At 41.4% G+C, this 16,361-nt stretch overlaps 1 protein-coding gene across 11 annotated transcripts in view; it reads right to left on the bottom strand.

Moving 5' to 3' along the window:
* Nucleotides 1-782: 782 nt before the first annotated feature.
* The window catches only part of TEAD1 (TEA domain transcription factor 1), a 255,016-nt gene continuing 239,437 nt past the window's right edge, over nucleotides 783-16,361 (bottom strand). For all 11 annotated transcript variants that reach the window (XM_045578071.1, XM_036426503.2, XM_036426504.2 and 8 more), the window contains 2 exons: nucleotides 13,293-13,445; nucleotides 783-7,452 (listed from right to left, as the gene is read on the bottom strand). In XM_045578071.1, the coding sequence (XP_045434027.1) occupies nucleotides 7,339-7,452; nucleotides 13,293-13,445 (267 nt within the window). In that variant the 3' untranslated portion in view covers nucleotides 783-7,338. The remainder of the gene's footprint in view (nucleotides 7,453-13,292; nucleotides 13,446-16,361) is intronic.

Below are 16,361 nucleotides of genomic sequence, written 5' to 3' on the forward strand. Positions count from 1 at the left end.
CAGATAAAAAAGGTGACCCACACTTTCATTTTCTTTATTTTTCATTGATACCGTATGAATACAAAGTTTCTAGAAAGCTACAAAATGTCTACCACTTTATCAAGAAGGCATCAAAATGTGTCACTTTGCAAAGACATGAAAACACCTGCAGGAACTGACACAAAAATAGCATTTTTAGAGTGATGAAATAATTGCACTTAACTGTCATGGATATTAAAGTTATCACACATATGTACCGCGAAAGCTAGAATACATTTTTTTTTTTTTACAAAGCACTTTATAAAAAAATTCTCTGCACACAAACCCTATAATTTTCATATAACTATCATACTAAAGATAAATTCACTTTAAAGCCAACACTTAGAACATTTTTAAACAAAAAGGTACCAGTACCTAAACACAGACATTAACAAATACAAGAATACTGTACTGCCAAGAGGTTTAACCAAACGCCTTTTGAGAGTTTCTGCACATAGGTTAAGAAAATGTGGGAGAATTTGCCCACCCCCACCCCCCAATCTCTCCAATCTCCCCAAGAGGAACCTTAGTACCCGAAGGCGGGTTCCACAGCCCACTCTCAGCAGCAGTACAATATCAAAGGGACCACCGACCAGATGAAACGCTTACGTCACAAGCCCATTTTATACACGTGACATGAAGACACAGACTGTGAGAATCCCATTAAGTCATTTAGAATGTGAACAAACACACGTGGCAAAAACCGATTTACATAACATTTAAGCATATTAAAGAATTAAAGGCTATTCAGGTTTTTTTTTCCCCAATGTTACAAAAATGTTTTCGTTGTTGTTTTTTCAGGCACGTACTGTTTTTGTTTTTAGTTTTTCTTTATCTGCAGTCATGAGCCTATTGAAGAAAGGCCTACTGAAGTGAATCTTTCAAGGAGGTAACAGGGAGATTGTTTTTAAAGAAGTGCAGTTAGTACCTAATTTACACAGTGAAACTAATCACACACAAAAATGGCTGATGCAAAAAAAGGAGAAGAAATCAGAGACTGGTTTCTAATTGATTTACGCCTCGATTCTTTCAGCTTCTCTTGGAGAAAGGGGAAGGGGAAATGATCTCATGGCGGGAGCCAGAGGAAAGAGGGTCAACTGGACCAGTGGGACCCACTGAAATTGGACCCCATTGAAGGATGAATGAGGGGGGAACATGAATGCCATTTCAAATACTAACATGTAGTGTGACGTGTGACTGACTCAATGCAAATGCCGATTCACAGAGTTAAATTAAGCAAGTTACGGCTTAAGAAGTTGGACAATAAATACAAATATTTCATCTTATTTAATGGTGCATGACTTCGGTGAAACTATCCTTTGCGATGCAATACATTTTAAACACAAAACCTTCATTCTTAACAGTCTAAGCAATGAGTTTCTGAGAGAAAACTATTGCCAAACAAAGCGCAGTGACACTTGAAAAGAGAAGAGGAAACAGGGATTTGTCTAACTTCTTCCAGGCTGTTGGTATAAGTTCAGTGACAGGGAGGGCCTGAATTCAAGCAGCTAACTAGAATCTGCGGTAATTTTCCTTTCCATTTGATTGTTTTTTCCTTGTAGAAATTTCTAGAATTCCACTCACAACTTGGTGGAAAGCACTCCTGAAATTTCAGAGCCCAGAGAGGGTATACTCTTAGACACCAGGTAGAGACAGACGGAACACATGCATTGAGAGTTCAGAGGCTAACTTTCCAAGACATCTGATGTCATTTTTAAGTCTAAATTGATAAAGAAACATCTTTTTTTCCCCTTGTTTGGCTAGTGCGTCTGCCTTCTTGTGCTTCTCCCTCCTCTTTCTCACCTCTATCAGCTTTCCCAATGTTTCCAAGGTTTTGATAAAAGCCAATACGGGCTGTAAAGAATGGCCCCTTTGAGGGCTGGAACCTTCTTTGAAAACGCCGAATTGTGAATGGTGCTCTTTGGAAGTTTCTCATAGCACAGTCAGACAAGACACTCGGAGTCAGTATTTTTGCCCTAAGAACACTTCACTTGTCATAACCCTAACTCACTTTTGTTCTGCACTATCATCTCAGTTTGAGGCTTCCAACTTGCAAAATGGTGTCGCTGTGTAAAACACAGAAGTGCGCACTGTCGTCTGAAAGGACAAAAAGCCTCCGTATAGATGGAGCATGGAGTCCATCCACTGGCAGAGAGTCTGCAGTTAGTGTGGATGCCCCCACACGGGGGGTGCAGGGCTGGGGGGCGAGGGAGATGACACCAGGGTCATTGGCACACACAAACACAGCAGCTCCTGGGTCCCTCCTGCGGCAGCGTGCTCCTGGTGGACGGTGGCGGGGGCTCTCCCACGGCAGACAGACTCCCAGCAGGCGGGGTCCACGTTGGGCTCTTGTGGACAGAGGCCTGTGGCTGGTTACTCATCCCGGTGAACCAAAGGCATTACGGTGATCTCCATAAATTTTTGGTCTCTCTACAAGTGATCGTTATTATGGCAGCACTTTTCTAAGCTGGAATCTCAAACCAAAGGCACTTTCATGCTGGAGTGCAGAAGATTCACAAATAGCTAAGTATTTGGTTGTGAATTTAAAAGGCAACATTAAAAAGTACAATTTGCTTTTCATAGTCAACTATGAAGTTGCAAAAAACCGTTTGTTTTGGTATCTGCATTTGAGAGTCTGGTCAGAGGACTGACTCACATTCAGTTTCCGATTGTAGACCAAGGAGTCAGTTTCTTGTAGAACTGGAGAAAAGGGGGCTTAATAAACAAGAAGGAAACGCTTTTTGCTTGTTCTGTTTTAAATACAGGGCCAATCAGTCAGTGGGCACTGAGAACAGGTGTAAGAAAAGGCTGGCGGCGCGGCTAAGGTATCTAAGGCACTGCTTACTGGAACGCTTTGGCAGGTCTGAATTGAAAACTTCCTAAAATGAGTAACAGTGGTAAGAGAAATGCTTCCAGCTTACAAAAGGGCTCACAGTTCCGAGGCAGCCTTTTACACTGCACACCCTACATGCGACATCTCAGAGAGTTAAGGCTTTTCACAGACAACAGGGGCAGGGCTTTGCCACAGACACAGCAACATAAAGACGTGAGTGGTGCAGACATGTCCTCTCCAGGGCGTCCGTGAGAACGCGGACCAACGAGGCTGGTTCTCCCTTCGTTTGGGACATGGACAGTGTACCAGAGCATATACAAAATCATACCAATGATATGTACCTGGTTTGTAAAACTGTCGTCTTGTGACTGAAATAATTTATGGTTCTACAGAAAACAAACTGCTGAAGCCACTACAGTATTGAAACGGAAAGACTTGGGTTTTCAAGTCATCTGGGGACCTGCCTACCAAGTGCTTGGAACGGGGCCTGCGTTTGGCTGGCCTGCATGCGGGACTTGGCTGCTGGGATGCTTAGCAATGGGAACTTGGAGCCTGTGGCAGGTGAACTGAACTCAGAGGAAGCAAAAAGGCTCATCAGCTTGCCTCTCTGCTTGTGGTGACCTCTGACTACCCCAGCAAGCAGCAGCCACCTGGGACGATGCTGTGGCTCTGGCAGGGGGCTTCTTCCCTCCCCCCTCTGCTGAAGGGACCCCGTCCACACATTTTGGGGGTCGTTTATACATGAGCACCAAAGAGAAACAACTTCCACCAGAAGAGGCTGAAGGGTAAGTGGCAGGAGTGTGAGAGCCTCAACGTCCTCACCCACACAGCGAAGGAGAGTAGACTGTACTCCCTTTTAGCTCAATAAACAAGAACTTCTATCAGCCACCTCCTGGGATGGGCCCCCTCTCCTCCATCCCTAACGGTGAAAAGACATGTTCCCGAGGCTTCTGCAGATACAAACAGGCAGAAAAGCAGAAGAAATCTACCCAAATGATGGAAGGTTTGCTAATAAGACCCAGGAGCTTATGAAAAATAATGAAAATAGCTGTGTGTTTTTTAAGTCCGGTAAACCAAGGATTGAAGATCAATTAGAAATGATCTTTGATCGTCGTGATGATCGTGACCAAGCTGTTCCCGACTTCCCCTGGCAGGAAGGAAAGAATGCAAGAGACAGGAGCAAGATTCCTAAGATGGGTGACCAACAGAAGAAACGTAAATGCTTGTGGCAAGAGAGACATGTGAAATAGAAGTTCTGAAATGGGAAGCAGCAGGTACACAATGTCACTTGTATACTATTTCTACCTGCCTCCTGGCATCTGACACCAGGAGAGGTATTATCGCAGGGTAAAACATGGTCTGTGGGACCTGTGCGGTCCAGGGCAGCGATTCTCAATCAGAGGCGATTCTGTGCCCATGGGACACTGGTGATAGCTGAAGACATTCTGGGTTGTGACAACTGAGGGAAGAGGTGCTACTGGTACCTAGTGAGCAGAGGCGGGGACGCTGGGACACCTCCTCTAATGCACAGACAGCCCTGCACAGAAAAGGATCACCTCGTATGAAACGTCAACAATGTTGAGGTGGACACTGGTCTCGGGCAGTTGGGACATTCTGGGATTCTGGGACATGTTCTTGAAGAAGTCCTGATTTTTCCTAGGTGGAAAAGAATGGCAAGAGACCAGCAGCCGGTTCTTCAGCTATCCCCTGCTTAGGGGTGACAATTTGGCCTCCAAATTCTCCAGGGACAGCATGCAATGTCTCTGAATCACACCTGGCAGCAGTCACCAGGGGATAGAGCAGCGGGGAGAGCAGTGAGGGCCGTGCTCTGGAAACTCTTTATGGTGCAGAGAGCTTTCCAAGAGGGAGAATATGGCCACAAAGGGCAAAAGACAAACTCAGACAGACTCAGATTTGATCTTACACAAATGCCACTTCAGGGTCTAATCTGGGAGAGATGGAGAGAGGGCCGAGGGTTTGGGTGACAGGACCTATGAATACGAGAGGGAAAAGATCTGCCCTGGGGAAAACTTGTGAAGAATAAGACAAGAAATAACTTTTAAACATTTTAGAGCAAAAGATATAAAGCAGAAAAATTTAAGAGCAAAACATAAGCCTCAGGGTTGTTTATGTAAGCCCCCCTAATTCAACTATAACAGGGTTTGGAGGTCACTGGCAGTGAAGCAGCAGAAGGCCCGGCCTGACCGGGAGTCGGGGACCAGGGATGCCCTTCTCTGCAGCCAACAGAACTACCCTTTGTGGGTCTCCTGGGTCTATTTGTGCTACCTCTCTCCCTGGAGCTCTGGGATGGCCTGGCCTTAAGCCACATGCGTCATTTGCCTGCCTTTAGTTCTGGGGTCCTACTCCTGGAAGAGTGAGGGTTCCCTTGAGGAAAAATACAAGAGACAGGAGCAAAAGCAACATCCTCGATGGATGACCACTAGAAGAAGTTTCAGTGCTTGGGCTGAAGACCCGAAGGAAGAGCAGACAACGGGGGCAATCTTTCAAGGGCTCATTGGGAATCAGGGGACAAAAGGCAGTCTCTTTATGGAGGGAAGATGGGACGCCCTCCTACTAGTTTCCTTAAGGGGTGTGAACTCCAAATGGGGAAGGTTTTATACTTTCCCCTCTGGTCTGCCCAGTGAACCAGTTGCATGAGTCTGGAAGAGGCCAGGTGTAGCCCAGTGTTCTGCTGTTCACCAACCCGGAACACCCTCATGCTCAAGACCACCAGATCCTAACCAGTGTGTAAGCAGGGTCAGAGCGGACAGGGAGACAGGAAGTGGGTATATAAGTTACTTGGATGGGACAGAGCAAAGTTTTTATTTTCTGGCTTGATGAAAAAGTCTTGATATGTTTCACATCTTAGAAAACTTATTTCACATTCTATTGTGTTAGCATGTCCCCAACATTTATAAAAATGTCACTTTCTTCTGGGAAGTTGGGGGTGTGTCCTTGTGGGTGTTTACCAACGAAGCCCTGTAGAAAGAGATGCACCAAGTCTGCCTGGGCCAAGCTTTGGAATATTTGGGCTGATCAGTTAAGTCTCTCCTGAGAAGAGAACCTCCCACATGAGCCAGATAAATAGGGTGGGCCTCTTAAACCTCGGTCAAATAAGTACTGTGACTTACTGAGTGAGAAGAAAATGGGTGTCCTTAGAGAATATATCTAGAGCTATAGAGACAGTCTGAAATATACATACATATCAGCACCTAGCAAACTTAAGTGGCACTAACTAGGTGTGCAATAAATACGTGTTGAATAGCTACATATGTATACGTACTCACAAACATACATATACATATAATTATAGCAGGTTAATAGGCCTTTTGGATCACCAGAAATAAACAATTTATCCACAGGTTAGTGAGGATGCTTGCCAATTTCGGGGGAGCAGAGATGCTAAAACTGATGAGCCTTTTCCTTGTTTGGTTGATGAAATTTTCTACCAGCCACAGGATTTTCTATACTTTGTAGCTCACAGTGCAGTATTCATGCCAATTAAAATTTTTTGCTATTAAATTTCAGTGGTTCAAATATTTACTCATCTTAATAAAAAAAATTTGGTTGTTCATATAAAATATAACTGCACAGACAAGACTATAAACATTGTAAGTTTAGGTTTTCAGTATTTATCTACTTATTGCAAAAAGAGCCATCTTTTCTTTTTCATTAAATAATCAATCATCACATTAGTACAATACAATTTTATATTTTTAAATATACTATATATGTTAAGGATAAGGGGTGAAGTTTTCTTCCTTTGTAATACCTGTTCAAGCGTTTAATGGATTAGGAGATTAGTTTTAACCTTGTGAAAAAAGTACAAATTTTTCTCATTAGGATATTTCTACCAAGCATTTCTTAAGGCTATATTTTAACATTTGGTTTCAAAATGAAAGAAAAGTTTTAAAAAATAATTTAGTGAATTACATTCTTTCATAACTTCCACCCTAATTAGTTACAAAGATAAGTCTAAAGATTCTTAGTGTTTTATACTAAATTTACATTTATATTTAAAGATTAATTTTACTTGTATCTTAAAACAAGAATTTTATGTTGGAAAAAAAAGAAAGAACTAAATACATTTGTATAAAGGCTGTAAATGTCCCACGGCAAATGCTCCGTCTGAATATTTACTACCACAATTAGAAACAGGCTCTGTGGGCAGAGCCGGGTTCTAGGTTCACCTTTCCCGAGGAACTGTGGGCTGCAGGTCTGAGGGACACAGAGGAACAACTCGATTTCTCTTTTTACAACTGTACCAGAACTTCACAGCTATGATGAGAGCATGAACACATGGAAAAATGACTTCACTCAAACAGGACTTAGAAAAGTAGGGTGACCGCAGGGCCAGGGCACCCCCCTGCATGGGGAGCTTTACAGTTAGTCGTTTGAAAATGGAGAGTGTGTGTGTGCACATATGTGTGTGTGTGTGTGTGTGTGTGTGTATATACAGATATCTATATATATATAAATAACCATGTTCAGTCCTTTACAAGCCTGTAAATATGATGCTGTGCTCCATGTTCACTATTTGAAACTTCAAATACACAGGCCATGCAGAGGAGAGTTTCTTGTGTATCCCTGTTTGTAACCACCTGTTAAAAAAAGAAAGTATATATACACATATATAAATAAAAAACACCACATGAATGAAAGCATATTCCACCTGTGCTGTGACTACTCTGATTTCCCTGGAATGGAACAGTCTAAAGTCCAACAGCCTCACGCTGACTCTCTAGCACGAATTTAGGATATTGAGGGTTGGATTTGAAACCCATCTGAGTTACCGTATGTAGGAAGCACCTTACAGAAAGGGTCTCATGCATAATATGAGCCCCAGAGAGACCAGAGAATTAGTGTGAGTTTTGGGGGTGCGGGGGGAGGTTGATTTCTTTACAACAATTTTTTACAATCCCGTCCCATGAGGCAGTCATTTATCCTAGGAACAGTCTCCTATCTTATTCCTAAACCTTTATTAGATTTGTTTCACGATAGCCAATGATAGACGTAAGTTTCATGAGTGCCTTGCTTGCCACTTTTAACCAGCAGTACCTGGATCAGTAAAAAATAGGCTGAGTGAGGGAACAGTGGTAGCATCATGCCGAAGGATTCTTCTTTTAATTTATGTAGGCTTTACTTTTCAAAATGTATTTTGAAATATGCGCCTCCCCTCTTGAGTCCAGTGTCTCCAGTCCATCTCTCTTCTCCTCATACCCCGTCTCAGCCTCCATTCAGATCTTGAATCCTCTAGCCCAGATCATGGCAGCCCCTGCCCACTGGACCCAACCTCGTTCCTCTCCTCACTCTCTCAACCCCCCATGCCACTCTCAGAAGAAACCTTCTAAAAGCAAATCTAACCCAACTTTCCTCCTCAAATGCTTCTCTGACTCCGTTACATGAGTGTTTTCAAAGATTTCGAATTTGAGAGCCTCATCCAGTTTGCCGTGGGTCTCATTCCCCCCTCTGTATCAGGCTACTTCTCCCACTTCGTTTCCCTTACACTTCAGGCCTCCGTGTGTATGGTCCCTGACTAAAGAATAAAGTCCCACAGGACTTGTAATTTGCCCATCACAGCAGTCTGTACCTTCTGTAAATACATTTAGATTTGTATCATTTTTTGAAAATGCCCATCTCGTCCAGTGGGCTGCAAATTCTTGAAGGCCACATTCCCCAGTACCTAGCCTGGCACACAATAGTCATTTAATAAATATTTGCTGGATGAATGAAAAGGCATGTAATAACAGCCAACATGTATCAACTACTTAGTACACATGTACTCAGTATTAAATGCTTTACACATATTGTCTCATGTGATATAACAGTGATTCTACGAGCAGGTGCTATATCCCTCCTCCTCTGACAAAGAAGGAAGCTGGGGATTAATCTATTTAAGGAAATACAATTGTCTAATGCTGAAGACCTTTTTCTTAGCCGTTATATCATGCTGCTCTAGACAGCTGACACAATAATGGATTATCTACTTTTGTTTTTTTCTGGGCAATTTTCAATACTGGTCCCCCCCGTGCTTTTCTACACTTGATTCCTATTGCTTTCCTCATAGATCAAATACAGCAAGCAAGTATTTCTTTCATCTTTGAAACTTCTCTCTCTCTCCCTCATCACCTTACCTAACAAATGCCAGGTTCTGCTGCTTTTTACTCCTGAATAGTTCTCGAATCTACTCCCTTTTCTACCACCGTGGTACCACCAACCTCACCTGGACTCCTTCCCCAGGAGCCACCCCTGCCTGGCCAAGGCCCATCGGCACACAGCAGCTGCAAAACCCTTGTAAGATACAGAAACCTGACAACAACAAACTTGCTTAAACCGTGATGCGACCCTGGCCAGGTGGCTCATTTGGTTAGAGCCCTGTCCCGATACACCTGGGTTGCAGGTTCGATCACTCAGGGCACATTCAAGGATTAACCAATGAATGCATATATAGGTGGAATAACAAACAATGGCTCTCTCTCTAAACAAAACAAAACAAAACACCTCAATGGCCTCTTTTAAACTTTAGGATAATGAGAAAACCTGTTCTCATCCTACTAGGCGGAGGAGCTTCTGCCCAATCTGGCCCTTCCTCCCTGGCCAGCTCACTGCTCTGTGCTCCTGTCCTTCACAGCTACACAGTCCTATTTTCTGTTTAACCTGCTGCTACCTGCCTGCCTCTCTGCAGTATTCTTCCCGGCCCCTCTGCTTGTTCATCCAGCAGCTACCTTTCAACTGCTGCTTCCTCTGGGAAGCTGGATATGACCTCCAGAACTATACGTGCTTCCTTGGCACCATGTACCGTATTTTCCGGCGTATAAGACGACCTTTGAAACGAAAAAAACGCCTGCTCAGATTGGCCAGAGTCAGAGAGGCGGTCTATTAAAAAAAGAACTGGTGTTGCCTCGGAAGTGGGAGGTAGTCTTATACAGCGATTATAGGCCTAAACCTATGTTTTAACTGTAAAATTAGGGGGTCATCTTATACGCCAGAAAATACGGTACCTAGCTCTGCAGCCATCAGCCACTGTTCAGTGTACATTCATTTGGGAATTCCTCGGGGAATGCCTGCTTCCTTCACCAGACTCCAGGATGGCTGCCTCATCTGTCCAATTCACCAAATCCTAGAACCCGACACTTAACTATGCACCCATGACATGGCCTTTTTCTTTGTAAATCTGAAAAATGTCTGTTTATCACCAAGGCAATTTAAATACCATCTTTTAACATTCCCAAGAATTCTGCACCTCACCCAACTTTAGGTACCTGCTCAGGTAAAGTATTCTGTACTTCTGTGGTGCCCGTTTCACAAGTGTAACTACAGCCATTATGACCTTGTATTGCAATCAGTTATGCACCTGCCTCTTTCCTCTATCAGGCCAAGATCTACTGTGAGACTGTGTGTGTTTTATCTGCATTGTATTCCAGCAGCTAGAACCATCTCTCCGGAGCTCAGCTGAATGAATGAAAACATCCTTAATAACCCCTGAGGTGGAGAGTACAGATTTGAGCACATTGGTTGTCAATGGAGGAGGAAATCAAGGTGGAGAGACTTTACTCCAGGTCAGAAAATAGAGCTGGCTCTGAAACCCTAGTCTTCTGATTCCATGATCGTGAAATAGTTTGCAAAGTGTCTTTTCCATCAATTCAAGTCTTAGTTTATGTCTATCACTGGCTCTGTGACCTAATGTGTTAGGGTAGACCTAACATTCCTTATTCATAAAATAGTAATAAAAATGAACTCATAATTCTGAACTGAGAATTTCATGTCGTAACGTTTACAAAAGGTTTAACATGTGCCTAAAACATCTGTGATGTAGCCTCTTTCTTGCAAATTTTCTATGAAAGAATACATCCTATTTAGGCTTTATGATTAAGATTCAAAAGGAGGAAAGAAAAAAAATAGTTTCTAGCCACCTGTATTTCTGAGTTCAACCTCAAAAGGAAGACTTGGCCTATGGTTCACCTGCCGTCTTCCTGTCTGTCTGTCTGTCTGTAAGGCCCGCCTCTACAGGTTCACCTGAATTCCCAAATAATCCTGATGAAATCAGACAGTCTAGCCCACTAGGCCATCGGATCTGGAAATGGTCCTCTACAGGTTTCGTGTCCGAGGCACTCTAGTAAAACCCCGACAACGGTGTCCAGCAACTGGCACCCTGACTATGATCCTAACTCCACCCCGAGAAAAAGCGGAAAGGTACTCTTGCTCCTGTAATCGATGAGATTATTTTGTTCTCATAACCCAGGAGCAAGGGCTTACTTTCAGCTTTTCTAGAGCTATAGTAGTATTCGAGCAGATATTTATCGATAGCCACTAATTCTGCATATTAGAGGAATTTATGTAGTTGCTTGATGATACCTTCTGAAATTAATTAAACATAGGGCGTTCTCCAGCCGTCATGCTGCATGAAGCCACATGTTCCAAAACCCATACAGTTACATGGGTTTTATGGGTAATAGATGCTTTTCATTTTTCCAGGCCTATTGTCCTCGGCTATGCTCCGTGAGGTAGGGAGGGTTTTAAAGACTGAGCACATATTCTTTAAAATGCTGAAACACACAGCATTTCATGGGTTTCAAAAATAAAAAATAAAAATTAAAAAAATAGCTGACACTCCTTCCAAGAGAGGTGAAGTGGCCATCCACCCAGAGAGTTGTGGTTCATTCCTGAGGCTATTTCATGTCCACAGCAGGATGCCACATTCACCTTCTGCTCAGCTAAGCACTAAGGTGATCTGTTCTTAATTACAAGGGCGTCTCTATGTGACGAGGACCCGCTAGCACCTGGAGCCTTGGACTGCTCAATGTTCACCAAAGGGCACCAGTGAAGACTAGTTACTAAAGAACATGTTTTCCAAATTTCCCCCAGACTGCTAGTTTCTAAATTTCAGAGGGACCTGGATACACTTAAGAGGCCATTGAGGTTCTCTCCACGGAATAAATGAAAATTGGCTCATTGACCAGTCCCTTAGAGCAGGGATTTCAACCCTGTGTGCACAACTACCTGGGGATGCTGATGTTATTCCTTGAGGTGGGGCTTATACCTCAGCATTTTAAAATTTTTATTATTATTATTATTTTACATTGTGTGAAGGAACTGGCTCCTACTGGTTGCTGAAAGTTATTGTTAAATATTAAGGACTTTCATGAGCTGGATAACCAGTGATAGCTTGAAATTGCCCATGGAGGGCGTATTTACAATCAGGGTGTGTGTGTGTGTGTGTGTGTGTGTGTGTGTGTGTATTTATTTATTTTGAGGGGGGAGTAGTTTGAGCCAGAATCTTTTATTTTCCACCAGTACACCAGTGCCTGAGTACCACGGACTGAATGAATCCAAAAACTCCAGGTAAATAATTCCTGCTTTTAGTGTTCTAGTCCTTGATCCTAGTCACAAAGGAATCTTTGACCACAATATTGCCTTGCTGTCCCTTTCAGCAAAAATACTTCCCACCAAGTTCTGTTTTGGCATTTTTCCTTCAGTTTAATTAAGGAATGTTATACTTTTTAAAATGAGCCTTATGAAACCTATTATTATATATATTTTAGAGGTATATTTTGAGGACAAGACTATTTGTAATAACCTTCCCAAGTCCCCCAGTGAAGCCTCCATGAGAAATTTGTTTTAAAGTTAAATATTAAGGGGGAAAAACTCCCACGCAGCATTGCCCTGTGGACACTTAACACCAATATTTTTTCCTTTTCCTTTAGCCGCCCATTAAGTTTTGATCATAGTTTTCAGCCTCTGGAGAATATTCAACCCTTCCTGGTCATGACATTCTATTCTAACGTACATCCCTTCTAGTTCTGAGAGCTCATATGTACGTACTTCTTATAAGGTCTTGCAAATCCTCCAGAAAATGAATCAAGATATGCTCAAATTACAAATCTTCTAACTCAGCTTTTGCCTCATTTGTGATTTGCCAAATATGTTGCTGCTAAGACCCAAACTTGGCTAATGCTGGAATTACCTGGGGAACTTTCCTGGGTCCTGTCCTCAGAGATCCTGATTCAATAATGGACACAGTTTACAGTCTTTGTATCAGGATATTTAGATACCAAGGTCTTTCTCCAGGTCTTCTAATGTGTGGCCAGAATTGAGAACCTAGGTCCATCATTTTTTATGATCCTCCTGAATTCCAATTCTGTCAAGCTTACAAATCCCCCTGCCAGTTTCCTCACACAGGGTAAAATAAATAAACAAATAAAACCCTTCTCTTCTACAGACTTGAGCTAAACCAAGGCTAGGTTTACCCTATAAATATGTGGACTCAACTGCTGACTGACTACCCGGGGCCCTACCCAACAGCCAGGCCATTTGCTTTGGCCCAGGTCCCGGTGCCTCCCAGAACTTTACCCCCACTCCCCAACCCTTACCTCCACCCTAGTCTTTCCCCACCAGCCTCAGGGCTGAGTCTGCCAAAATAGGGAAGAGACAAAATAGTTACCAATAAAATTGTGAAGTTTTCCAAAACACTATTCATCATATATTTCTCTGGTAAGTGTTTGAGTTTGTGGATGAAGTTGATCATATATTCACACATCGGGGAGCGGTTTATTCGGTATACAAATCGGCCATTCTCAAACCTTGCATACTCCGTCTGTGTGGGAAAAAGGATTTGAGCATTTTTACACTTTTGACCTCAAAATACATGAAAAGGGTTATTACTGCTTATAAAAGCATTGTAGTTTTTCAACATGAAATGTCTGCTATACACGGTACTATTTATGGCTGTTAACTTAATTTTTAAAAATCCAGTATCCAAAAATTAATGCCAGATTCAGAATTCATTATTTTTCTGGAAATTAACAGAGAATCGGAAGGTGCTTTGTTAGTGCAGTTGGTAATGACGTCAGTTTCATAAAAAAAGAAAAGAGAGGTGATAGCTTTAAAGAAGAGTTGTGTAAGTCCTGAGCAAAGGTCAGAAGGCAATATATCCCCCCGTGTCGTGATTCTCTACCCAGAGATCTGTAAGAGCAGCACCAGCCTCTCCCAAGTCTTCAAAAAGCCCAAAGAAAACCCTTCTTTACTATGATAAGGCCTCACAGGCCAGCAACCAATTCAGCTAATTTCTCTAGTTGAGGAAAAACGGCTTCACACTCATCATGAGCCTCTGACTGTTAGTTATTTATGCCTTTAATTTAAAAGAAAAGAAATAACTGGGTGTATAAAGTTGAAAGATCCCACTGAAGCATCAGAAGTAAGAAATACACTCCTGGATAAACCTTGGATCAAAAAAGAATTAAAAAGAAAATTACAAACTATCCAAAGAGTAATGAAAAGGAAAATACATTAAAAACTACGGGATGCAATGAAGCTCAAGTGGAGGAAACTTAATGAAGCAGCTTCATGTCTTCATCATGAAAGATGAACAAGTTCAGAACTAAACGCACATCTTTAAGAAATTACCAACTCACACAGCAAACCAAAACCACAGGAAAAGAAAAAACAAAACAAAACAAAAAAACCAGGAATAGGAAATTAATAAAGATAAAAGTGCAAATAAATATAATCAAATTTAAAAATGCAGACAGGATAAATATAAAAACTGGTTCTGTAGAAAAAGACTAAATAAAATAAACTTCACAAACATAAGGAGAAAAAAGAAGAGAGACAAAACTATAACTGCAGTGAGATTAGAAGATTTACAAGAGATTACATCACATATCGATACCTCTAACAGCAAAAATAGCAGAGAAAACCTAGAGGGTAGGGTGCCTTCCTAGCAAAATACAAATTGCTAATAACGACCCATTTTAAGTAGAAAACAACTGGTCAGTGATGGTGGAAATGACTAGAAGTTGTTTAGAAACATACCGCTGAAAAGGGTACAAAGACCAGATGGTTTCACAGGCAAGTTCCATGTAACCTTTAAAGAATAGTTATTTCCAATGTTATTCAAACCATGCCAGATCACAGAAAAAGGGAGATGTCCCACTTATTTTTATGAAACTAATATACATTCAATACTGAAATTTGATAAAGAAATAAAAAAAGAAAAGAACAGGCTAAGATGCAAAAACGCTATGTAAAACAGCAAACAGTGAGTCACTGTAACCAAAGCAGGACTTTGTTCAGGAATGCTGTGGTGGTGCACACACAGGATGTGCGCTAACTTGTGATGATGTCAACAAATGGGAGAAAAATCAGAGAAAAATCATATAGTTAGAGTTGCTGAAAAGGCATTTGATAAAATATTGTAGCTACTACTAATAAAAAATCCTAAGTAAAATATTTATAGAAAGAAAGCACTTAAAATGTAAAAATAAAGACGATTTATAAAAACCAAGAACAAATATCCTACATGAAAAAACACCCAAGACATGTCTACTCACATCAGGAACTATACAGGGATACTATTACTTATATAACACTATTTCCTTTTACAACTCCATTGGAAGTTTTAGGAAACTAAAAGGTGAGAAAATAATAATTTTAAAAACAGGCATAAAAATTGGAAAAGAAACAATAAAATAAAGCTGCCAATAAGATTTATATACATAAAAAAGCCATGAATCTAGGGGAAAATGACCAGAGATAAACACAGCAAAATGTTTTGAAAGAAAATAGATATACAAAGACCAAGAACTTTTCTCTCTTCTAGTAATCAAAATCTAGAAGTAGAAAATTATATTCAACCAATTTCATAATACTTAGAAATATATATACTACCCGGAAAGGAATAAATCTATACATATAAAAACTATAAACTCTTATTATAATAGATAAAATGAGATGAAAATACAAATAGGTTCTTGATTAGAAAGACTGAGTATCAATTTATCCGAAAATAATAATCGAAATCAATTAGATAAGATTGCTCAAATAAGATTTTGTCTCTCTTTACATTTTTAAAACAATCTCAGTATTTGGAAGAATGAATGCTGGTTCCTAACCTAGAAAATATAAAAAAAAAAAAAAAAGATGGTGAACCTCATTTCCTCAGGAGATATCAGAACCTACCATCAGGCCATTGTAAAGAAGGAAGTGTGGCGTTGGGACAGGTGGAGGTACAGGGTGGAGATACAAGGTGGAGAGAACAGAGAGATGCCAGAAGCAGCTCCCAGTGTATGTGGTAACATCAAGGGCACAGATCCGCTCGGTGGGAAAAGGGTGAGTCACTTTATAAGTGGTTTTCAACAGACACCTATGTGTTTGGGAGAAAAATAGCAGTCTCCCCTTATACACATAATACAGAAATACATTCTAAGTGGGTTTAAGGTTTAATTATAAAACTCCACCTGCCACACTCATACTGCCTTTTTCATGGAAATTCCCCGAGAGTTTGAGAGTTCATCAGTTCGAGAGTTCGGTGGCCTCCCTTCCAGCCACTGCAGGGCTGGCTGCTGCTCCCAAACTGACTCCTTATTTCATGCTCTGGCTATTCTCTCTCTGCAGCTAAGTCTCTATCCCCATCTTTATCCTCATGCTTAGGATTCCCAATGAATAGTTTCAGTCTTTACCTTCTCTAAAATGTTAGCCTTGCATGGGTCAGCAATCATGCCCTGTTTCCTAT

This window comes from Pipistrellus kuhlii, unplaced genomic scaffold (genome assembly GCF_014108245.1).
Source record: "Pipistrellus kuhlii isolate mPipKuh1 unplaced genomic scaffold, mPipKuh1.p scaffold_m20_p_9, whole genome shotgun sequence".
Classification (NCBI taxonomy): domain Eukaryota; kingdom Metazoa; phylum Chordata; class Mammalia; order Chiroptera; family Vespertilionidae; genus Pipistrellus; species Pipistrellus kuhlii.